At 42.1% G+C, this 25,542-nt stretch overlaps 1 protein-coding gene across 10 annotated transcripts in view; it reads right to left on the minus strand.

The window, feature by feature from the left end:
* The window catches only part of LOC110491868 (agrin), a 519,837-nt gene that overhangs the window by 12,602 nt on the left and 481,693 nt on the right, over window positions 1-25,542 (minus strand). For 4 of the 10 annotated variants that reach the window (XM_036946756.1, XM_036946759.1, XM_036946763.1 and 1 more), the window contains 7 exons: window positions 24,068-24,232; window positions 23,417-23,528; window positions 18,793-18,804; window positions 15,349-15,465; window positions 12,130-12,313; window positions 11,719-11,806; window positions 6,921-6,944 (listed from right to left, as the gene is read on the minus strand). In XM_036946756.1, coding sequence (XP_036802651.1) covers window positions 6,921-6,944; window positions 11,719-11,806; window positions 12,130-12,313; window positions 15,349-15,465; window positions 18,793-18,804; window positions 23,417-23,528; window positions 24,068-24,232 — 702 coding nt within the window. The remainder of the gene's footprint in view (window positions 1-6,920; window positions 6,945-11,718; window positions 11,807-12,129; window positions 12,314-15,348; window positions 15,466-18,792; window positions 18,805-23,416; window positions 23,529-24,067; window positions 24,233-25,542) is intronic. The other 6 variants (XM_036946758.1, XM_036946760.1, XM_036946765.1 and 3 more) reach the window with 3 other exon arrangements.

Consider the following 25,542-nt stretch of genomic DNA (forward strand, 5'->3'; position numbering starts at 1 on the left):
AGCTGCAACATAATTAGGGCTGGTCTCAAAGACGCCTCGATTTGAAGTCTTTCTTTGTCACGCCCTGGCCATAGAGAGGTTTTTATTCTCTATTTTGGTTAGGTCAGGGTGTGACTAGGGTGGGCATTCTAGTTTCCTTATTTCTATGTTAGTGTGGTTCCCAATCAGAGGCAGCTATCTATCGTTGTCTCTGAGTGGGGATCATATATAAGTTGTCATTTTCCGTTTGGGTTTGGGTGGGATGTTATTTTCTGTTTTTTCCTGACAGAACTGTGCGCTTTCGTTTTCACCTTTTGTCATTTTGTCATCACAGTGTTTTTTGAACATTTTTTGAACACTTTCCATGCTGCGCTTTGGTCTCATTCTGACGACAGCCGTTACATTCTTGAAAATAATTTGTAAAACATGAGACAACTCCTTAACATGTCAGCCTTCTTTTTCTCAGCATCCAACTTGATACGTATTCATAATTGCAGTTAAAGATTGAACTAAGTGTGAATGACAGGGGCTTAAATGTGGATATCAAATTCTCTGGTGAATGAGCTCGACCTAAAACCAACTTCCCCGCTTAGTTTTTTTATCATATCAAATCTTTTAAGAAGTTACTTACCAAGCTAATGCCAGCAAAAAGGAAACTAACAAAGTAAGATCTAAGTGTTGCCCTGGAGGAGGCAGTAAAATAACTGATGCAGCAAGACTGAGGAAGGGGGAATATCTTGGTCCACTACCTTGCAATTAAGCCTTTACACTCGTGGGAATTGGCCTATATGGACATGGCTAAATTGACATGTTTCTTACAAAATAAATATGAAAAGCAGATAAATAAGCATGGTACAGTTTGGAGATTATGGAAAATTATTAGACCAAAGTTGACACAACAATTCCCCTGACACAAGACTGAATCCAAACATTACACAGTTGATTTTATGTGCCTTTTACATTTACTGTTCTTATCATGTAATTTGTTGACAACGAAATCAGAAAATACTCTGGATACATTCAGTAACACGATAAGAATATTAATGGAAAATGTTGGGAAGGTGCAACATAAGACAAAAATAAATTACAAGGGTTTGACTGAGAGAGCTAACTGGTGTCTCCAAGTAGCCACACACTTCTAAGTGTCCTCTTTTCCTAAGTAATTCCCATGCACTTTTATGACTCAAAGAAGAGTCTTCAACAATGTGATTTATTGAGCTCTCCTAGCTGTGCCCTTGAGGAATTAGAGCAAGCACACTTGTTTGGAACACAACCCTGCATCCCCACCATCACACGATTACTGTTGTTGTTCACGCAATCCAAAAACAGCCCATTATACAGTGCATTCGGAAAGTATTCAGACCCCTTGACTTATTCAACATCTTTTACAGTTGAAGTCAGAAGTTTACATACACTTAGGTTGGAGTCATTAAAACTCATTTTTCAACCACTCCACAAATTTCTTGTTAACAAACTATAGTTTGTCGGTTAGGACATCTACTTTCTGCATGACACAAGTAATTTTCCGAATAATTGTTTACAGACAGATTATTTCTCTTATAACTCACTGTATCACAATTCCAGTGGGTCAGAAATGTACACACACTAAGTTGACTGTGCCTTTAAACAGCTGTGCCTTTAAACAGCTCCAGAAAATTATGTCATGGCTTTAGAAGCTTCTGACATGCTGATTGACATAATTTGAGTCAATTGGAGGTGTACCTGAGAATGTATTTCAAGGCCTACCTTCAAACTCAATGCCTCTTTGCTTGACATCATGGGAAAATCTAAAGAAACCAGTCAAGACCTCAGAAAAAAAATTGTGGAACTCCACAAGTCTGGTTCATCCTTGGGAGCAATTTTCAAATGCCTGAAGGTAGCACGTTCATCTGTACAAACAATAGTACGCAAGTTTAAACACCATGGGACCACACAGCCGTCATTCCGCTCAGCAAGGATACGCATTCTGTCTCCTAGAGATGAACGTATTTTGGTGTGAAAAGTGCAAATCAATCCCAGAACAGCAGTAAAAGACCTTGTGAAGATGCTGGAGGAAACAGGTACAAAAGTATTTTTTCCACAGTAAAACGAGTCCTATATCGACATAACCTGAAAGGCAGCTCAGCAAGGAAAAAGCCGCTGCTCCAAAACCGCCATAAAAAAAGCCATACTACGGTTTGCAACTGCACATCGGGACAAAGATTGTACTTTTTGGAAAACTGTCCTCTGGTCTCACGAAACAAAAATAGAACTGTTTGGCCATAACGACCATCGTTATGTTTGGAGGGAAAAAGAGGGAGGCTTGCAAGCCGAAGAACACCATCCCAACCGTGAAGTACAGGGGTGGTATCATCATGTTGTGGGGGTGTTTTGCTGCAGGAGGGACTGGGGCACTTCACAAAATAGATGGCATCCTGATTTAGGAAAATTATGTGGATATATTGAAGCAACATCAAGACATCAGTCAGGAAGTTAAAGCTTGGTCGCAAATGGGTCTTCCAAATGGACAATGACCCCAAGCATACTTCCAAAGTTGTGGCAAAATGGCTTAAGGACAACAAAGTCAAGGTATTGGAGTGGTCATCACAAAGCCCTGACCTCAATCCTATAGAAAATGTATGGGCAGAACTGAAAAAGCGTGTGCAAGCAAGGAGGCCTACAAACCTGACTTAGTTACACCAGCTCTGTCAGGAGGAATGGGCCAAAATTCACCCAACTTATTCTGGGAAGCTTGTGGAAGGCTACCCGAAATTTTTGACCCAGGTTAAACAATTTAAAGGCAACGCTACCAAATACTAATTAAGTGTAAGTAAACTTCTGACCCACTGGGAAAGTGATGAAAGAAATCAAATCTGAAATAAATCATTCTCTCTACTATTATTCTGACATTTCATATTCTTAAAATAAAGTGGTGATCCTAACTAACCAAAGACCAAAGACCCCCTACTAGGATTAAATGTCAGGAATTGTGAAAAACTGAGTTTAAATGTATTTGGCTAAAGTCTATGTAAACTTCCGAATTCAACTGTACGTTACTGCCTTATTCTAAACTGAATTAAATTGTGTTATCCCCCTCATCAATTTACAAAAAAATACCCTATAATGACAAAGCAAAAACAGGTTTTTAGCAATTATTGTACTTTACTCAGTACTTTGCGATTTCAGACTTCTTGGGTATGTTTCTCCCATTCTTCTCTACAGATCCTCTCAAGCTGTCAGGTTGGATGGGGAGCGTTGCTGCACAGCGATTTGCAGGTCTCCCCAGAGATGTTCGATCGGGATCAAGTTCGGCAAGTTCTGCTCTCTCTGTACTCTCTGGTCTCCCAGTCCCTGCTGCTGAAAAACATCCCCACAGCATGACGCTGCCAACACCTTGCTTCGCCTTTGGGATGGTGCCAGGTTTCCTCCAGACGTGACACTTGACATTCAGGCCAAAGAGTTCAATCTTGGTTTCATCAGACCAGAGAATCTTGTTTCTCATTGTCTGAGAGTCTTTTAGGTGCTTTTTTGGCAAACTCCAAGAGACTGTCATGTGCCCTTTACTGAGGAGTGGCTTTTGTTTGGCCATTCTAACAAAGGCCTGATTGGTGGAGTGCTGCAGAGATGGTTGTCCTTCTGGAAGGTTCTCCCATCTTCAAAGAGGAACTCTAATGCTCTGTCAGAGTGACCATTGGTTACTTGGTCACCTCCCTGACCAAGGCCATTCTCCCCCGATTGCTCAGTTTCGCCGGACGGCGGCCAGCTCTACGAAGAGTCTTGGTGGTTCCAAACTTGTCCCATTTAAGAATGATGGAGGCCACTGTGTTCTAGGGGACCTTCAATGCTGCAAACATTTTGTTGTTCCCCTTCCCCAGATCTGTGCCTCAACACAATACTGTCTCGGAGCTCTAAGGACAATTCCTTTGACCTCATGGCTTGGTTTTTGGATCATCTCAAGGATGATCAATGGAAACAGGATGCACCTTAGCTCAATTTCGGGCCTCATTGCAAAGGGTCTGAATACTTCTGTAAATAAGGTATTCCGTTTTTGTATTTTTATACATTTGCAAAAATTTTTAAAAAAAACTGTTGTTGCTTTGTCATTATGGGGTATTGTGTGTAGCTTGATGAGGGGAAAACATTTTTTAAATCAATTTTCAAATAAGATTGTAACGTAACAAAATGTGGTAAAAGGGAAGGGGTCTGAATACACTGTAAATCACATACTGGGTCAGGTGGGCATTATTTGACAGATTGTTCTTTGCTAACTTAACTAGTTAAGTTATAAAATATGATCTTACAGTGTTAGGCTTTCACAGGATAATTCAGAGAAACAGATCATAATTCAGGTGCGCATAGAAAGAAGTCATGCGTGCATTCAGGTGAGTGTTCTGGGCTATTTTTGAGAGACAAATAGACAAACATAGGTTCATTCTGTTCAGAACAACCTAGGCGCCATGCCATCTTGTAACTGTACATCAAACATCGGGATCATAAACTTTGACACTGTAGATGACATGAAATTTATGATATGGAAATGTATAGTGCACATTTTGACTCACAGGTGTTTGGCTTGCTTGTATGACATCAAAGTGGTATTTATTAGAATCCTCAATGTCTCATCTTTCAAAGTACATCGAGTCCTCTTAATTTACAGCATTTTCCTCACTCAAACAACTACAAATTTGCAAAAGTTGCCCAATTAACGACAGGGATGGGAGCACTTTATTGAAGCGTGCGGAGCTCAAGTTCAGAATGGCTGTCAGGCAAAAAAACCCATACAGCGCTGTGAGTGGCAGAGCCTGAACTCTGACGTCATTTACAGCATTTTACCACTGCGTTCCAATTTAGGCACTTATTAGTGCCAAAATCTGCAATTTTCAACCCGTATATGGGTATGAGTGTAAAGAGTTAAGAAAGGGTTAATTTCAACATGACAATTTACATATTTCTGGTTCTGGTGAAAGTAGTTACAACCATGCATACAATATAGCACCTTCAATATAGCACTCTTTGCTATGAGCTTGAACACAATGCATCTGGTACACATGCAGTCATGCGTTCATTGAGACTGGACTATGATGAGCCATTTTAATGAGAAAAGAGAAAAGCCCGGACAAAATCAAATGATGGGCATGGAGTTTGAATGTCCTGTAGGCCTATTTTAAACATAATACACATGATAGCTTTCTGCACAGGTGAAGATGATGAAGATGATATAGGATAAATACAGTGCCTTGCGAAAGTATTCGGCCACCTTGAACTTTCCGACCTTTTGCCACATTTCAGGCTTCAAACATAAAGATATAAAACTGTATTTTTTTGTGAAGAATCAACAACAAGTGGGACACAATCATGAAGTGGAACGACATTTATTGGATATTTCAAACTTTTTTAACAAATCAAAAACTGAAAAATTGGGCGTGCAAAATTATTCAGCCCCTTTACTTTCAGTGCAGCAAACTCTCTCCAGAAGTTCAGTGAGGATCTCTGAATGATCCAATGTTGACCTAAATGACTAATGATGATAAATACAATCCACCTGTGTGTAATCAAGTCTCCGTATAAATGCACCTGCACTGTGATAGTCTCAGAGGTCCGTTAAAAGCGCAGAGAGCATCATGAAGAACAAGGAACACACCAGGCAGGTCCGAGATACTGTTGTGATGAAGTCTAAAGCCGGATTTGGATACAAAAAGATTTCCCAAGCTTTAAACATCCCAAGGAGCACTGTGCAAGCGATAATATTGAAATGGAAGGAGTATCAGACCACTGCAAATCTACCAAGACCTGGCCGTCCCTCTAAACTTTCAGCTCATACAAGGAGAAGACTGATCAGAGATGCAGCCAAGAGGCCCATGATCACTCTGGATGAACTGCAGAGATCTACAGCTGAGGTGGGAGACTCTGTCCATAGGACAACAATCAGTCGTATATTGCACAAATCTGGCCTTTATGGAAGAGTGGCAAGAAGAAAGCCATTTCTTAAAGATATCCATAAAAAGTGTTGTTTAAAGTTTGCCACAAGCCACCTGGGAGACACACCAAACATGTGGAAGAAGGTGCTCTGGTCAGATTAAACCAAAATTGAACTTTTTGGCAACAATGCAAAACGTTATGTTTGGCGTAAAAGCAACACAGCTGAACACACCATCCCCACTGTCAAACAAGGTGGTGGCAGCATCATGGTTTGGGCCTGCTTTTCTTCAGCAGGGACAGGGAAGATGGTTAAAATTGATGGGAAGATGGATGGAGCCAAATACAGGACCATTCTGGAAGAAAACCTGATGGAGTCTGCAAAAGACCTGAGACTGGGACGGAGATTTGTCTTCCAACAAGACAATGATCCAAAACATAAAGCAAAATCTACAATGGAATGGTTCAAAAATAAACATATCCAGGTGTTAGAATGGCCAAGTCAAAGTCCAGACCTGAATCCAATCGAGAATCTGTGGAAAGAACTGAAAACTGCTGTTCACAAATGCTCTCCATCCAACCTCACTGAGCTCGAGCTGTTTTGCAAGGAGGAATGGGAAAAAATTTCAGTCTCTCGATGTGCAAAACTGATAGAGACATACCCCAAGCGACTTACAGCTGTAATCGCAGCAAAAGGTGGCGCTACAAAGTATTAACTTAAGGGGGCTGAATAATTTTGCACGCCCAATTTTTCAGTTTTTGAATTGTTAAAAAAGTTTGAAATATCCAATAAATGTCGTTCCACTTCATGATTGTGTCCCACTTGTTGTTGATTCTTCACAAAAAAATACAGTTTTATATCTTTATGTTTGAAGCCTGAAATGTGGCAAAAGGTCGCAAAGTTCAAGGGGGCCGAATACTTTCGCAAGGCACTGTAAATAAAGAATCTATTACTTTTGTGTTAACTATTGTAATGTATTTAGAGTTGGGTTAGTTTGGCTTTGACTGAACCTGTGAAGGTTCTGCATCTCTTTAAGTCTACTTACTCTGGAATGTCATTGGTCAGTTGGCTTGAGTGCATCAGAAAGACAGACAAGGAACACTCATGAGACAGACAAGAGAAAGAAGTGGACAGACAGACGGACGGCAGCACATACATCTGACAGGCTCAACCAGGACAACAGACAGAGGATACAGACATATCCTACAATTGTCTCTTATAGTTTCATTGTGTGTGTGTGTGTGTGTGTGTGTTCATAAGACCACAAATTCAAATTCACTGTCTGTTTCTCCATTTTCACACCCTGGAGTGTTGTGTTTTGGGAGGACTTGTAATGGATCTTGATGGTTAGTCTTATGTTCCATCTCTTTTCAGGTTCGTCATCACAAACATTTAATGCATGCCAACCTGCGGGCGTGTGGAAGACGTAGATGGATGGAAGAGGATACAATGTATCAGCGGTAGCCTGGAAGGCAGGATACGTTTCTCTCTTGTTCACACCTTGTATTGAAACCATTTACACTTACATCATCCAGCTTCTCCTGGTATAGCTAGTGTGTGTTTAAATGGAAATCGACACTTTAGGACTGCTATTTTGAGGGGACACAGTCGCTCATTGTGTATTTCTAAAATAAGCTTAAATTATACCAAATTTTAACCAAGTATAGAATAAAGGGCTGCTATGGTTGTTGTGAAATGCATGGTGTGTGTGTCAAATCAGAGTGTGTGGGTGTATGTGTCTGTGTGTGTCGGCTCAGTCCGCTGTGGTGTACAGCAAGCAAGGGGGGTGCTCGGGGCATTGCCGTAATTGTTAGCCAGTCAGCTAAATTAGCTAAATTCAGTCAAGACCAGTGAAACAGCGCAGGGGAAGTGGTCGAGCAATCAACTAACGCCAGGCTCACTTCCGAAGCCCCTAATGGGCCTGGAATAATCAACCCTGTCACCACCACTTACTGCAATGGAATATGAATGGGGGGCCATTAACCATTTCTCTACTACCGGTTAGCCTGGGAGACCAATTCACTTAAACCAATTAAACCTTAACTAAATGACTATCGCCCCGTAGCACTCACTTCTGTCATCATGAAGTGCTTTGAGAGACTAGTCAAGGATCATATCACCTCCACCCTACCTGACACCCTAGACCCACTCCAATTTGCTTACCGCCTCAATAGGTCCACAGACGACGCAATCGTGATCACCCTGCCCTATCCCATCTGGACAAGAGGAATACCTATGTTAGAATGCTGTTCATTGACTATAGCTCAGCATTCAACACCATAGTACCCTCCAAGCTCATCATTAAGCTTGAGGCTCTGGGTCTCAACTAGAGGTCGACCGATTATGATTTTTCAACGCCAATACCGATTATTGGAGGACCAAAAAAAAGCCGAAATCGATAAATCGGCCGATTTTTGTAAATATATTTGTAATAATGACAATTGCAACAACACTGAATGAACAATGAACACTTTATTTTAACTTAATATAATACATAAATAGGGGCCTCCCGGGTGGCGCAGTGGTTAAGGGCGCTGTACTATCAGAGTCCCTGGGTTCGCGCCCAGGCTCTGTCGTAACCGGCCGCGACCGGGAGGTCCGTGGGGCGACGCACAATTGGCCTAGCGTCGTCCGGGTTAGGGAGGGATTGGTCGGTAGGGATCTCCTTGTCTCATCGCGCACCAGCGACTCCTGTGGCGGGCCAGGCGCAGTGCGCGCTAGCCAAGGTTGCCAGGGGCACGGTGTAGCCTCCGACACATTGGTGCGGCTGGCTTCCGGGTTGGATGCGCGCTGTGTTAAGAAGCAGTACGGCTGGTTGGGTTGTGTATCGGAGGACGCATGACATTCAGCCTTCGTCTCTCCCGAGCCCGTACGGGAGTTGTAGCAATGAGACAAGATAGTAGCTACTACAACAATTGGATACCATGAAATTGGGGAGAAAAAAGGGTACATAAATAAAATCAATTTAGTCTCAAATAAATAATGAAACATATGGTTTAAATAATGCAAAAACAAAGTGTTGGAGAAGAAAGTAAATGTGCCATGTAAAAAGCTAATGTTTAAATTCCTTGCTCAGAACATGAGAACATATGAAAGCTGGTGGTTCCTTTTAACATGAGTCTTCAATATTCCCAGGTAAGAAGTTGTAGTTATTATAGGACTATTTCTCTCTATACCATTTGTACTTCATAGACCTTTGACTATTGGATGTTCTTTTAGGCACTGCCAACCTAATCTCGGGAGTTGATAGGCTTGAAGTCATAAACAGCGCTGTGCTTCAAGCATTGCGAAGAGCTGCTGGCAAACGCAGGACAGTGCTGTTTGAATGAATGCTTACGAGCATGCTGCTGCCTACCCCCGCTCAGTCAGACTGCTCTATCAAAAATCAAATCATAGATTAAATTATAATATAATAAACACACAGAAATACGAGCCTTAGGTCATTAATATGGCCAAATCTGGAAACTATAATTTAGAAAACAAAGTGTTTATTATTTCAGTGAAATACGGAACCGTTGCGTATTTTATCTAACGGGTGGCAACCATAGTATAAATATTGCTGTTACATTGCACAACCATTAATGTTATGTCATAATTATGTACAATTCTGGCAAATTAATTACGGCCTTTGTTAGTAAGAAATGGTCTTCACACAGTTCGAAACGAGCCAGGTGCCCTAAACTGCTGCATATACCCTGAGTCTGCTTACACTGAACGCAAGAGAAGTGACAATTTCAGGCACCGCATTGATTGCAACGCAGGACAAGCTAGTTAAACTAATAATATCATCAACCATGTGTAGTTAACTAGTGATTATGTCAAGATTGTTTTTTATAAGATAAGTTTAATGCTAGCTAGCAATTTACCATGGCTCCTCACTGCCTGCACTCACGTAACAGCTGGTCAGCCTGCCACACAGCCTCCTCGTGGATTGCAATATAATCGCCCATAATGCCGATTACCGATTGTTATGAAAACTTTAAATCGGCCCTAATTAATCGGCCATTCCCATCGGCCAACTCCACCCTGTGCAATCGGGTCCTGGTCTTCCTGAAGGGCCACCCAGGTGGTGAAGGTAGGAAACAACATCTCCACTTTGCTGATCCTCAACACTGGGTCCCCAAAAGGGTGTATGCTCAGCCCCCTCCTGTACTTCCTGTTCACCCATAACTGCGTGACCAATGCATGCCTCCAACTCAATCATCAAGTTTGCAGACGACCCAACAGTGTTAGGCTTGATTACCAACAATGACAAGACAGGCTACAGGGAGGAGGTGAGGGCTCTCGCGGGGGTGTCAGGAAAACAATCTCTCACTTAGCGTCAACAAAACAAAGGAATCAGCAGAGGGAGCCCCCTATAAATATCGACAGGACAGCAGTGGAACAGGTGGAAAGTTCCTTGGTGTACACATCACAGACAAACTGAAATGGTCCACCCACACAGATAGTGTGGGTGAAGGCACAACAGCACCTCTTCCACCTCAGGAGGCTGAAGAAATGAGAAATGACGGTCAATCACCCTCGGTCTGGAGCTCCATGCAAAATCTCACCTCGTGGGGCATCAATGATCATGAGGAAGGTGAGGGATCAGCCCAGAACTACACGGCAGGACCTGGTCAATGACCTGAAGAGAGCTGGGACCACAGTCTCAAGGAAAACCATTAGTAACACACTACGCCGTCATGGATTAAAATCATGCAGTGCACGCAAGGTCCCCCTGCTCAAGCCAGCGCATGTCCAGGCCCGTCTGAAGTTTGCCAATGACCATCTGGATGATCCAGAGGAGGAATGGGAGAAGGTCATGTGGTCTGATGAGACAAAAATAGAGCTTTTTGGTCTAAACTCCACTCGCTGTGTTTGGAGGAAGAAGGATGAGTACAACCCCAAGATCACCATCCCAACCGTGAAGCATGGAGGTGGAAACATCATTCTTTGGGGATGCTTTTCTGCAAAGGGGACAGGACAACTGCACCGTATTGAGGGGGGGGGGGGGGGGGGGGGGGGTGGATGGGGCCATGTATCGCGAGATCTTGGCCAACAACCTCCTTCCCTCAGTAAGAGCATTGAAGATGGGTCGTGGCTGGGTCTTCCAGCATGACAACGACCCGAAACACACAGCCAGGGCAACTAAGAAGTGGCTCCGTAAGAAGCATCTCAAGGTCCTGGAGTGGCCTAGCCAGTCTCGAGACCTGAACCCAATAGAAAATCTTTGGAGGGAGCTGAAAGTCCGTATTGCCCAGCGACAGCCCTGAAACCTGAAGGATCTGGAGAAGGTCTGTATGGAGGAGTGGGCCAAAATCCCTGCTGCAGTGTGTGCAAACCTGGTCAAGAACTACAGGAAACGTATGATCTCTGTAATTGCAAACAAAGGTTTCTGTACCAAATATTAAGTTCTGATTTTCTGATGTATCAAATAATTATGTCATGCAATAAAATGCAAATTAATTACTTAAAAATCATACAATGTGATTTTCTGGATTTACAGACCTCTACATGCTTTGTAAGTGGGAAAACCTGCAAAATCGGCAGTGTATCAAATACTTGTTCTCCCCACTGTATATACTGTATTCTATATTATCTACTGTATCTTAGCCTATGCCGCTCTGACATTGCTCATCCATATATTTATACATTCTTATTCCATTCCTTTATTTAGATTTGTGTGTGTTAGGTATTGTTGTGGAGTTAGATTGCATGTTAGATATTGCTGCACTGTTGGAACTGGAAGCACAAGCATTTTGCTACCCTCGCAATAACATCTCCTAACCACGTGTATGTGACCAATAACATCTGCTAGCCACGTGTATGTGACCAATAGAATTTGATTGATTTGATTAGATTACCTCTTGGTGACGGCGTTGTGGTACTCGATAAAAGTCCGGCCATCAAAAACAATGGACTCTGACTCCCCGGCCGACTTCTCTAAGATGGCTGCGAGGAAGAGGAGGAGGAACATTGGATGAGATCACATGAATCAATAGGAAACATGGCTCCTTTAATCGGAGTCAAGGCAGTGGATGGTGATGAATGGGGATGGTTCTAATTAAAGTAAAAGGAACAGTAGGGCACACGGCCAAAGTGAATGTATTTGGTAAAGTACACGTGTGTTGTTCGTGTGTGTTAACGTGTGCAAACTGCTGAGAATGATGAAACAGAGGGGTTACGCTAACCTTCAAATGGAAACATTTTAAGACTAGCGTGACATCAACACTACACCAACAGAAACGTTGAATTCAGGATCTTTGTTCACTCACTGTTCTGACAGGCTGTGCCCGTGAAGCCGTGGGGGCACACACACTCGTAGCTCTCAAGCATGGGGTTGCAGAGACCCCCGTTGTGGCAGGGATACCGGCTGCACGGGTGGCCCTTAAACATTGCCACGTCACTGGAGTGCAATGCGTTCTCCTGCCGCAGGATGGGAGTGCCCATCAGGGTGATCTGAGGCGGGATAGAGAGGAGGAGAGGGGACTTAGACCTGTCATAGTGCAGTGTGTAGCCTACATAGGACATACATGACATACTGAGTTTTTCCTGACCACATGACCTACCTGACCTGGAAATCCTCTCGGCCCTAAAGGCTAAAACTAGGGTTCAGAGTCTTTCCTGGTCAAGTGATATGGTCAGGACTATCTTGGTATCCTAGCCAAATAATTTACATCGAAGATACATCTGACATACAGTGCATTCGGAAAGTATTCAGACCCCTGGACTTTTTCCACATTTTGTTATGTTACAGCCTTATTCTAAAATTGATTACATTGTTTTCCCCCCCTCATGAATCTACACACAATACCCCATAATGATAAAGCAAAAACAGTTTATTTTTTAGCAAATGTATTAAAAATAAGAAGCGGAAGTACTCAGACCTTTTACTCAGTACTTTGATGAAGCACCTTTGGCAGCAATTACAGCCTCAAGTCTTCTTGGGGTTTCTCACACTCTTCTCTGCAGATCTTGTCAAGCTCTGTCAGGTTGGATGGGGAGTGTCGCTGCACAGCTATTTTCAGGTCTCAAGTCCTGGCTCTGGCTGCGCCACTGAAGGACATTCAGACTTGTGCCGAAGCCACTCCTACGTTGTCTTGGCTGTGTGCTTAGCGTTGTTGTCCTGTTGGAAGGTGAACCTTCACCCCAATCTGAAGTCCTGAGAGGTCTGGAGTAGGTTTCCATTAAGGATCTCTCTGTACTTTGATCTGTTCATCTTTCCCTCGATCGTGACTAGTCTCCCTCTCCCTGCCATGGAAAAACATCCCCACTGCATGATTCTGCCACCACCATGCTTCACTGTTTGGATGGTATTGGTCAGGTAATGACCTCCAAACGTGATGCTTTGCATTCCAGCCAAAGAGTTTAATCTGGGTTTCATCAGACCAGATAATCTTGTTTCCCATGCTATGGGAGTCTTTAGGTGCCTTTTGGTAAACTCCAAGCGGGCTGTCATGTGCATTTTACTGAGTAGTGGCTTCCATCTGGCAACTCTACTATAAAGGCCTGATTGGTGGAGTGGTGCAGAGATGGTTGTTCTTCTGAAAGGTTTCAGTGAACATCGGTTTCTTGGTCAACTCCCTGACCAAGGCCCTTCTCGAACGATTGCTCAGGTTGAATGGGGGACTAGCTCTAGGAAGAGTCTTGGTGGTTCCAATCTTCTTCCATTTAAGAATGACGGCGGCCACTGTGTTCTTGGGGACCTTCAATGCTGCAGACATCTTTTGGTGCCCTTCCCCAGATCTGTGCCTCAACACAATCCTGTCTCTGAGCTTTACGGACAATTCCTTCGACCTCACGGCTTGGTTTTTGTTCTGGCATGCACTGTCAATGGTGTGACCTTAAATAGACAGGTGTGTGCCTTTCCATGTCCAACCAATTGAATGTACCACAGTTGGACTCCAATCAAGTTGGAGAAACATCTCAAGGATGATAAATGAAACAGGATGCACCTGCGCTCCATTTCGAGTCTCATAGCAAAGGGTCTGAATTGTTTATGTAAATAAGGTATTTCAGTTGTATTATAAATGTGCAAAAATGGCTAAAAACTTGTTAAAAGTTAATTTGTCTGAATTTTTTCCTTCTTAATGCATTTGAGCCAATCAGTTGTGTTGTGACAAGGTAGGGGGTATACAGAAGATAGCCCTATTTGGTAAAAGACCAAGTCCATATTATGGCAAGAACAGCTCAAATAAGCAAAGAGAAATGACAGTCCATCATTACTTTAAGACATGCAGGTCAGTCAATCTGCACATTTCAAGAACACCAGTCTCAACGTCAACAGTGAAGAGGCGACTCCGGGATGCTGGCCTTCTAGGCAGAGTTGCAAAGAAAAAGCCAGATTGGCCAATAAAAAGAAAAGATTAAGAAGGGCAAAAGAACACACACACACTGGACAGAGGAACTCTGCCTAGAAGGCCAGCATCCCGGAATTGCCTCTTCACTGTTGACATTGAGACTGGTGTTTTGCAGGTACTGTTTAATGAAGCTGCCAGTTGAGGACTTGTGAGGCATCTGTTTCTCAAACTAGACACTAATGTACTTGTTGTGCACCGGGGCCTCCCACTCCTATTTCTATTCTGGTTAGTGCCAGTTTGCACTGTTCTGTGAAGGGAGTAGTACACAGCATTGTACGAGATCTTCAGTTTCTTGACAATTTTTCGCATGGAATAGCCTTCATTTCTCAGAACAAGAATAGACTGACAAGTTTTAGAAGAAAATTCTTTGTTTCTGGCCATTTTGAGGCTGTAATCGAACCCACAAATGCTGATGCTCCAGATACTCAACTAGTCTAAAGAAGGCCAGTTATATTGCTTCTTAAATCAGGACAACAGTTTTCAGCTGTGCTAACATAATTGCAAAGGGGATTTCTAATGATCAATTAGCCTTTTAAAATGATAAACTTGGATTAGCTTACACAACGTGCCATTGGAACACAGGAGTGATAGCTGCTGATAATGGACCTCTGTACGCCTATATAGATATTCCATTAAAAATCTGCCATTTCTAGCTACAATAGTAATTTACAACAATGTCTACACTGTATTTCAATTTGATGTTATTTTAATATACAAAAAAAGTTGCTTTTCTTTCAAAAACAAGGACATTTCTAAGTGACCCCAAACTTTTGAACGTTAGTGTAGATTCAGATTTTACTGTGTTGTATTTCGTTCTGCGGAACTGTGTCAGTTCAGTTCAACACAGCGGACCTTACAATAGCTGGGGTCACTGTAAAGGTCATCATGTTTAGGCAGATAGTTATTGTCCATCACTAAATTTTGTTAAAATATATGTATCCATGTCTGAGGTGGATTCAACATTGTGTCACAGTTAAAAGACGTCAAAAACCTACCTATTTTAAATGAAATCATTTATAGTTGTTGATAATTGGTAAAATGTATAGGAACTTTTGCATAACCTTTTGAACAGGGTGTCTGGCAAAAAAATATCTGCTTTTGTGTGAATAGTGTGTGTGGGGAGAGGATACTCACCTTCTGAATGGCCCCCTTGAAGCCATCTTTGAGCGAGGCGGCTCTCGCTTGCCGGCTGAAATCAGGAGCACCACCCACGAACAGAGACTCCTTCAGGTTGAGAGCGGTGTGTTGGTTCTGGAGATAGGACACAAGTGTTAGAACCCTATAATAACAGGGTATGGAACCCTACCACAGGTACTAAAACCCTACCACAAGGACTAGAACCCTACTAGACTAGAACCCTACCATAACAGAGACTAGAACCATATAACAAGGACTAGAACCCTACCACGTGGTCTAGAACCCTACCACAGGGACTATAACCACACCTGATCAATCGATTCTGTTTTGATTCAAATGAGACTCGTTTTTTTAGTTTTTGATCCATACAGTAGCACAATGAGACTAATAGCTGCGAAAAAATATTTATCCTTTGAAAGATATATCTATATAGTGCATGCAGGACAATTCACTAACTGTGCTACCTCCTTTTCCACATCAATACACTTGATAAAATACGTGTATTTGATTTCTGTGCAACTCTCCAAGCAGTAAATTATTTGTTATCTGGTACAAAACACAAGAAAAGGGCTACAATAGAAAGTCAGCTGGTGCGGCTGGAGAGACGATATGGATGCCGTTATTTTTATGAATGTCTCTCTAATGAATGAGTGATTGTACTGAAGACCTTTCCGGCGCCGAGCGAGCAGCAGCCTATAATTGGCCGTTAATTTGTGTGTTGGAGGACCATGAAATCAGGTTCATCCAGCAACCCGCAGGGGACTTGGCTTCAATTACGAAAGAGAAAGTACAGGCCCCCTCTTCGGGAGGAATTGCGGATATTTCTTTTTATGTAGGCCAGTAATTACCAGAGGGAAAATATGAGGTTATTGGTGTAAAAATGATGGAAGTTGCCAAGTAAACATGGGCTGTGTTTGAGAGCCGGCATGGGATTGTGCTTCTATTTGAGATGGGAGCTGGAGTGTGGAGGCCAGTGGGGCTTCGCTAACCCCACGGCTGTGTGGTGCACCTGGAGTGGGCTCCAAGAGCCCAGTCAGGTGGGTCACCTACAGTCCAGCTATGCATGCCTCTTGTGGGAAGGACTAAGTGCCCACTTTAGCTGAAGGCAATGCTCAAGTGAAGAGTAGCGGGTTGGGATCAACTCAACCTGTATTCGATACAAGTTGACATGCAATTCGCTCAGTTACATTGTAAAACGATTTGGATATATACATCCAGTCCATTATTATGAAGTTGTACTTTGGCCATCATATAATAAACATGGCTTCTGTCAAATTGAAAGGTCATATTAGATTCCTGAATAGGGGAGAATTGGAATGATATACTCTAACTCTGGTAACAGACCAGTATATCTAATGGCATGGGTGTTGTTGGTAATGCCAGTGCTGTTATGTTTGAGTGATTGAGTAAGTGAGTTGATGATGTAGAACGTTTTGTTTCTCTTTCGAGAAGAGAATGTTGATGACAAAAGAACAGCACAGCTTGGCACCTCACTCTCATTCTTCTCTCCTTGATCTTCTTCTCACTCTCGACTGCCACACGATATCTCTGCCCACGCAGCCTTTTCTCATCAACTGCGTTGCGATCTTTTCATCCCAATTCCCCAAAACACAGATTCCGATTTTGATGCACTAAACCATTCACAACAAGTCCGAAGAATTTGCATAACATCACCAACGCTGCTGAGGTCATTCTCAAAGGCAATTCCTTGTTCAAAGTGGCTAGAGAGACATTTAATGAGAAGCAAATCATATAGTAGGCTATTGGAAAAATAATATGCTACTGAAAATATTAGGATATGCTATTCATTTTATAGGATTAATCATGAATGGAGAATGGCTACGTTTCATTCAATCATTCAATAAGTGGAGGAGATGCAAAACTATAACCTGTCGTCGTTCCTCGCACATATGCTGTACATCATGACACTTGCTGACTTAAGTTATTTCTGTTTGGATTAAAGAGATTAAGCCTAGACAGGCTAAGCCTATTTTAGGAAACTTTCTGAATGGACATAGAAAATTAGCGAACTCATACACGCACAGCCACCTAAAAGGACCCATCAATCAAGGCCGCCTGAAGCGCATCTCACTCAGACATAAGCAAATCACGTTTCTCCTTTCCCAAAAACGTTTTACTGCAATAACCTTGCCTTAGCTTCAAATCACTTCTGTAGGATATCAAAAACGAGTCTATAAGATAATGCTAAATCAATGTAGCCTATCACGTAAATTGAAGAGGAACGTTTTAAGGGGGAGACAGAGAGACAACTGTGATTTAGGGTATATGAAGATGTAATTGACAACCATTAGAAAATAGAAACACATGCACACAACTTATCCATAGCCTAACGATCACCCGTTGATACATTTTTGTGAAGCAACGGGTGGTTATGTTAACACTACATTTTACCTTTGAGTGCTTTAGCTAAATCTGTGCAACCACTTATTGAAAAAGATCAAGTCTGGCAGATGGTCGCCTAGATTCACTTTAGCAGGCATATAATACATTGCCTAATGTGTAGGCTATACAAATTATGCATTCATATATTAACTAACTTAACTTGCACATCTCCTTCTTCACTCCTCACGCAATTCACACATCTCCACTGGCAACGCCACTGGCAACTCTCTTCCCCCTTCTCTCTAGCTCTTGAATGAGTAGCCTCTATATTTAGATACTGACCAACGATACAGTTTGAAATGTATTTCAAGCAACAACAAAACATGTACTTATAGGCCTAGGTCTATTCAAGGAGAGAAGCATTGATCGATCCCCTTGCTTGCTGAATGTCTAGAAAATTGGCTAAATCGTTGGCATAGAACTGGTGGGGAAGTTTGAATGGCGAGAGCGATGTGTAGCAATTTGGCTAAAACGACACCGTGCTCCACTGAAGCATTGCAAATGTAAAAACCAGGCCGAGAGAAATTAATGAATGAATTCTTTCATTCACACAATGAACCCACAGACCTGTCAGTGAGCCGCCTGCACTGTCCCAGATAACAATCACTTTTGGTCAACAGCTTATTTTAACATGTGAAAAGACACAAAAATAGAACCTGTTCCGAATAAATAAGTGACGGATTGCGGCAGCACGGTGTCATAAACAAGACATTGTCTTATAATTCAGACGAAAATAACGGACTTAGTGAGAAAGGGCCTTAAAGAAGTTTCATTGTTGCGAGGCACAATGGCGGTCAGAAAGATAACTGCCTCCCTCACCCCCTCCTTCCGCCTCCACAGCAGATGAACAAATGTCTCTACTTTGGTACAGTGTGTGAGATGGTAGTACTAAATACTGACCCTTCTCCCCTGTCAGTTCTATAGTCTAGTAACTGTCGTATGGTGGAGCATGGGGATGAGAAGTGGCGAACTGAAATTGGAGCTGAAAGTGGAGATATGAAATATGTCAAAGGAGGTGGATGGGACTTGTCTTATTACCTTGCGTGATTTCTTAGTTTCCAGACAGCACACAGTAAGAGAAAAGAAACCGGGAGGGGAAAAAGGTTATCATAAAAGGTTATCAATGGACATTGGTGTGTGGAGAAACAGGCAACACACACACACTCAAATACACACCCCGGACCAACATAAAACCGCATAACACAACACAAACTGTGAAGCCTGAAGGTCATGGACAAGACAGAAAGGCTGCCACTGAAAATAAATGAGAAACAAAAATTGTGCTTAAGGAAGTTGCAGCTGTGGCTCATCATTTGGATCCACCATATAGCCAGCCAATGCAGACAGTGTTATTTCTGTTTGTGTGCGAAAGCATGCATGGATTTGACGGGACATTTGGTCTTTTTAAAATCTCCTTCTGGATTTTACTGAAATATTCTGTTTTTAGATGTCCTGAATCACAGAAATTCCTGTCCCAGGTATAATATAATAACTTTATATAAGGTATCTATATCAAAGATGCTAGGTTCTCTGAGTGCAGTGGGACTTCCTGGCTCCCATCTTCAATGTAAATGCAGGAGTAGGAGAAAATTAGCTGCCAACTATATCCTGCATGGGGCCTCTATGCATTGAGCTCCTCCATCACTAGCCTCCACTCATCCCTATCCTTCTCACCCGCTCCCTGTTCTCGTCTTTTAATACGATTTTCTGCCTCCTTTGCAGTAGGGAAACACAATTACTTTACGGAGGACAGGAAGACAAAAAGAAAAGAGAGAAAAAGTGACAGCATGCATTCTGGAGGTGGTGGCTTTGGAGTGTACATGTTCCTAATCACAAATTACACTCTTTACTATGATTGGATGACTTGCAGACATACTGTACTTGGCTATTAGATTGCTCTCACTTATGTACCTGGTTTATTGCTTGATTATCATGATTTATTTTTCCCATCTCTCCATCTATACATCTACCTCCCTAGAGTTTAAGAGCATGGGTCAAACTAATGTAATAATGATAATAACTGCACTTGTGCATGTGACAATAGAACTTGCATGTACATATTAATGGGCTGCACTATCGGGGGATCTTTGCTTCACTAGAAGCTAAAAGGAATAAGTAAAGTCATACTAATCGGTGCATACCACTCAGGCCATAGAGGTTGTTTTTCGTGACTGCAACAAATAAGAACGAGATCATACTTCTGTGTAGGCATTTCTGTAGATGCAATGATGACAGATAAAAAGGATTCTAAGAAGGAGGGAAATAAGACATTTTCAACTCAGAGACCACCTGTCAAACGTGCCCTTTATGTCTCCAGCGTACTATTTCTTACCGTGACGAACTATCAGAATACAGTGGAATGTGTTTTCAAACACAACCCTGGTAGCGTGTATGTCCTTATGGACGACCGCAACTAGGTAAGCGTTTTGTAGAGTCAGCTCTGGTGTGTTATCATCATTGCACTCTGGGAGTAAAGAGTGCACTGAGTTGAACAGCTCCATTGATAAGGGCATGTATGCATTAGAGGTCGACCGATTAATTGGATTGGCCGATTAATTAGGGCCGATTTCAAGTTTTCATAACAATCGGAAATCTGTATTTTTGGGGGCCAATTTGCAGATTTTTTAAAATATTTTTTATATACAGTGCCTTGCGAAAGTATTCGGCCCCCTTGAACTTTGCGACCTTTTGCCACATTTCAAGCTTCTAACATTTTTGTGAAGAATCAACAACAAGTGGGACACAATCATGAAGTGGAACGACATTTATTGGATATTTCAAACTTTTTTAACAAATCAAAAACTGAAAAATTGGGCGTGCAAAATTATTCAGCCCCCTTAAGTTAATACTTTGTAGCGCCACCTTTTGCTGCGATTACAGCTGTAAGTCGCTTGGGGTATGTCTCTATCAGTTTTGCACATCGAGAGACTGAAATTTTTTCCCATTCCTCCTTGCAAAACAGCTCGAGCTCAGTGAGGTTGGATGGAGAGCATTTGTGAACAGCAGTTTTCAGTTCTTTCCACAGATTCTCGATTGGATTCAGGTCTGGACTTTGACTTGGCCATTCTAACACCTGGATATGTTTATTTTTGAACCATTCCATTGTAGATTTTGCTTTATGTTTTGGATCATTGTCTTGTTGGAAGACAAATCTCCGTCCCAGTCTCAGGTCTTTTGCAGACTCCATCAGGTTTTCTTCCAGAATGGTCCTGTATTTGGCTCCATCCATCTTCCCATCAATTTTAACCATCTTCCCTGTCCCTGCTGAAGAAAAGCAGGCCCAAACCATGATGCTGCCACCACCATGTTTGACAGTGGGTATGGTGTGTTCAGGGTGATGAGCTGTGTTGCTTTTACGCCAAACATAACGTTTTGCATTGTTGCCAAAAAGTTCAATTTTGGTTTCATCTGACCAGAGCACCTTCTTCCACATGTTTGGTGTGTCTCCCAGGTGGCTTGTGGCAAACTTTAAACGACACTTTTTATGGATATCTTTAAGAAATGGCTTTCTTCTTGCCACTCTTCCATAAAGGCCAGATTTGTGCAATATACGACTGATTGTTGTCCTATGGACAGAGTCTCCCACCTCAGCTGTAGATCTCTGCAGTTCATCCAGAGTGATCATGGGCCTCTTGGCTGCATCTCTGATCAGTCTTCTCCTTGTATGAGCTGAAAGTTTAGAGGGACGGCCAGGTCTTGGTAGATTTGCAGTGGTCTGATACTCCTTCCATTTCAATATTATCGCTTGCACAGTGCTCCTTGGGATGTTTAAAGCTTGGGAAATATTATTGTATCCAAATCCGGCTTTAAACTTCTTCACAACAGTATCTCGGACCTGCCTGGTGTGTTCCTTGTTCTTCATGATGCTCTCTGCGCTTTTAACGGACCTCTGAGACTATCACAGTGCAGGTGCATTTATACGGAGACTTGATTACACACAGGTGGATTGTATTTATCATCATTAGTCATTTAGGTCAACATTGGATCATTCAGAGATCCTCACTGAACTTCTGGAGAGAGTTTGCTGCACTGAAAGTAAAGGGGCTGAATAATTTTGCACGCCCAATTTTTCAGTTTTTGATTTGTTAAAAAAGTTTGAAATATCCAATAAATGTCGTTCCACTTCATGATTGTGTCCCACTTGTTGTTGATTCTTCACAAAAAAATACAGTTTTATATCTTTATGTTTGAAGCCTGAAATGTGGCAAAAGGTCGCAAAGTTCAAGGGGGCCGAATACTTTCGCAAGGCACTGTACCTTTATTTAACTAGGCAAGTCAGTTAAGAACACATTCTTATTTTCAATGACGGCCAAGGAACAGTGGGTTAACTGCCTTGTTCAGGGGCAGAACGACAGATTTTCACCTTGTCAGCTCGGGGGAGCCAATCTTGCAACCTTACAGTTAACTAGTCCAACGCAATAACGACCTGGCTGTCTCTCGTTGCACTCCACAAGGAGACTGCCTGTTACGCAAATGCAGTAAGCCAAGGTAAGTTGCTAGCTAGCATTAAACTTATCTTGTAAAAAAAACAATCAATCATAATCACTAGTTAACTACACATGGTTGATGATATTACTAGATATTATCTAGTGTGTCCTGCGTTGCATATAATCTGACTGAGCATACAAGCATCTAAGTATCTAACTGAGTGGTGGTAGGCAGAAGCAGGCGTGTAAACATTCATTCAAACAGGACTTCCGTGCGTTTTGGAAGCAGCTCTTCGTTGTTCGTCAAGCATTGCGCTGTTTATGACTTCAAGCCTATCAACTCCCGAGATGAGGCTGGTGTAAAGGAAGTGAAATGGCTAGCTAGTTCGCGTGCGCTAATAGCGTTTCAAATAGCGTCACTCACTCTGAGCCTTCTAGTAGTTGTTTCCTTTGCTCTGCTTGGGTAACGCTACTTCGATGGTAGCTGTTGTCTTTGTGTTCCTTGCTCGAGCCCGTTAGGAGCGAGGAGAGGGACAGAAGCTGTATTGTTACACTGGCAATACTAAAGTGCCTATAAGAACATCCAATAGTCAAAGGTTAATGAAATACAAATGGTATAGAGGGAAATAGTCCTATAATTCCTATAATAACTACAACCTAAAACTTTTTACCTGGGAATATTGAAGAGTCATGTTAAAAGGAACCACCAGCTTTCATATGTTCTCATGTTCTGAGCAAGGAACTGAAACGTTGGCTTTCTTACATAGCACATATTGCACTTTTACTTTCTTCTCCAACACTTTGTTTTTGCATTATTTAAATCAAATTGAACATGTTTCATTATTTACTTGAGGCTAAATTGATTTTGATGTATTATATTAAGTTAAATTAAGTTTTCATTCAGTATTGTTGTAATTGTCATTATTACAAATAAATAAACATCGGCAGATTAATCGGTATCGGCTTTTCTCCAATAATCTGTATCGGTATCGGCGTTGAAAAATCCTAATCGGTCAACCTCTAGTATGCATGACCAAGGATGTGGTGCTACAGTGACACGCATGTACACACACACACACAGTAGCGCAGGCTAAGTATAAGCAAGGCTGGATATTGCCTTTTATGCTAGCAGCTATGCAGAGTATATTCACATTCAGTTTGCCTTGCATGCTAATAGCTAGGCTAATCATAAATCATGATAAACCTAGAATGCTAGCTCTCTCTCTCTGTCTCACCGGCGACTCTCCCCTGACTGGGTCCTTTCCGTTTATGTTGATCTCTCCCTTGCGACTGGCCCTCTCCAGATTCACTGTGTTCCACACACCCATCTTGATCTTATCTTTACTCCTGCATGAGAGGAGCAGACACAAACGAGCCAAGAGGTCAGGGACGTCGCAAAGCAACACACACAAGTACAATCCAAAATCAAGAGACAACAATAACCCAGTTAACAAGGACTCCTGGGCCGTCATTGAAAATAAGAATTAGTTCTTAACTGACTTGCCTAGTTAAATAAAGGTACAATTAAAATAAATAGGTGTCTAGACTAGAGTTGCTACGGGGTTCTAGACTAGAGTTGCTATAGGAGTTCTAGTTAAGAGTCGTTATGGTGTTCTGGACTAGTTGCTGTGGGCTAGAAGATTAGTCTAGGGTTTCAGACTAGAGTCACTATGGGGTTTCAGTCTAGAGTCACTATGGGGTTTCAGACTAGAGTCACTATGGGGTTTCAGACTAGAGTCACTATGGGGTTTCAGACTAGAGTCACTATGGGGTTTCAGACTAGAGTGACTATGGGGTTTCAGACTAGAGTGACTATGGGGTTTCAGTCTAGAGTCACTATGGGGTTTCAGTCTAGAGTCACTATGGGGTTCTAGTGTGGTGCACACCTGATGACGGCGGGGCCCTTGCCCAGGTCATAGCGGAACTCCAGGATGCCGTCGTTGAGGGAGAGGGAGATGAAGTCCCCTTTGCCGTCGGTCTTCTGGCCATTGTAGAATATCATGCCGTTGGATTCGTTGGCCATGAGCACCACCATCATGCTGACCTTTTGGCTGCAGACAAAACACAAACATGAGTAAACAACCAGGCACAGACAAAAACACATACAACAATAGTAAACAAGCGCCAGACTAAACGTAAAAAACAACAGTATCCAAACAACAGACAGAAGACCAACAATGGTAAACAAACACCATCGCCGAATGGAGGCCAGACCTGGTATTACAACTTAGGGATAGCCCCCTTTTTTTCAATTTTCGCCTAAATGACATAACCAAATCTAACTGCCTGTAGCTCAGGCCCTGAAGCAAGGATATGCATATTCTTGGTACCATTTGAAAGGAAACACTTTTGAAGTTTGTGGAAATGCAAATTGAATGTAGGAGAATAAAACAATATATCTGGTAGAAGAAAATACAAAGAAAATAATAACTTTTTTTCTACCACCATCTTTGAAATGCAACAGAAACATCCCAGTTCCAGCCATCACTCTGCTTGTAATTCCAATGGTGTCCACAAGATGGCAGCAGTGTATGTGCAAAGTCTCAGATGGATTACTTGAATTAGGAGTGAATGACATAACATTTAGTGTTAAGTCACCCAGGTACATTTGGGCAAATTGTGAAGGAGACATTTGCATTCATATTACATTTTTCTGCAAGAATATAGTCACATCTGTATACTTGGAGTTTAATTTAGCTTTTCCAGTATTAGTAGACATGTTATGTTCAACATTTGCAAAACAACCAGTTTTCATAACTCTGAATATTCTTATCATTTTTGGCCAAAATGAAAAAGCATGCGGTCGTACAAGGTCAGTAGCAACATTTTACAACAGATACAGGGTTTCCGGATACTCCCGTAAAGCCCAGCTCATTGGCCATCTAGCTAGCTTTGTTTGACCCCGATTGGTGCTTATTTGACAAAGTTAGAGTCGTTCAAGTGAAGACCACCCTCGTCATCGGAGTGCCATGAAGGTATCGCTTTCTGACCAAATATGGTTTTCGTATAGGATAAACTACACCCCTAATGATATTGTGAAGTCTGGTTACATTCTAGGATCTCTGAGGAATACATACAAATGTGATTTGACTGGTTGAAATAACATTCACAAGGTGAAATTTTCACAGATTCCTTTCTTTGCAAATCGAACGAGTGGAAATACAAAATCGATCGTGCATGCTATATGGACCTTTTAAGGATATGAAAAATGATTTTATCTAACAAAACGACACTTCATGTTGTCTCTGGGACCCTTTGGATGATAAATCAGAGCAAGATTTCAGTATGTAAGTACACATTTCACCTTCAGAGGTGAATTTATCAAACCTATCGCGGTGACAAAAGTATTTTGTTGTTAGAA

Source organism: Oncorhynchus mykiss, chromosome 16 (genome assembly GCF_013265735.2).
Source record: "Oncorhynchus mykiss isolate Arlee chromosome 16, USDA_OmykA_1.1, whole genome shotgun sequence".
NCBI lineage: Eukaryota > Metazoa > Chordata > Actinopteri > Salmoniformes > Salmonidae > Oncorhynchus > Oncorhynchus mykiss.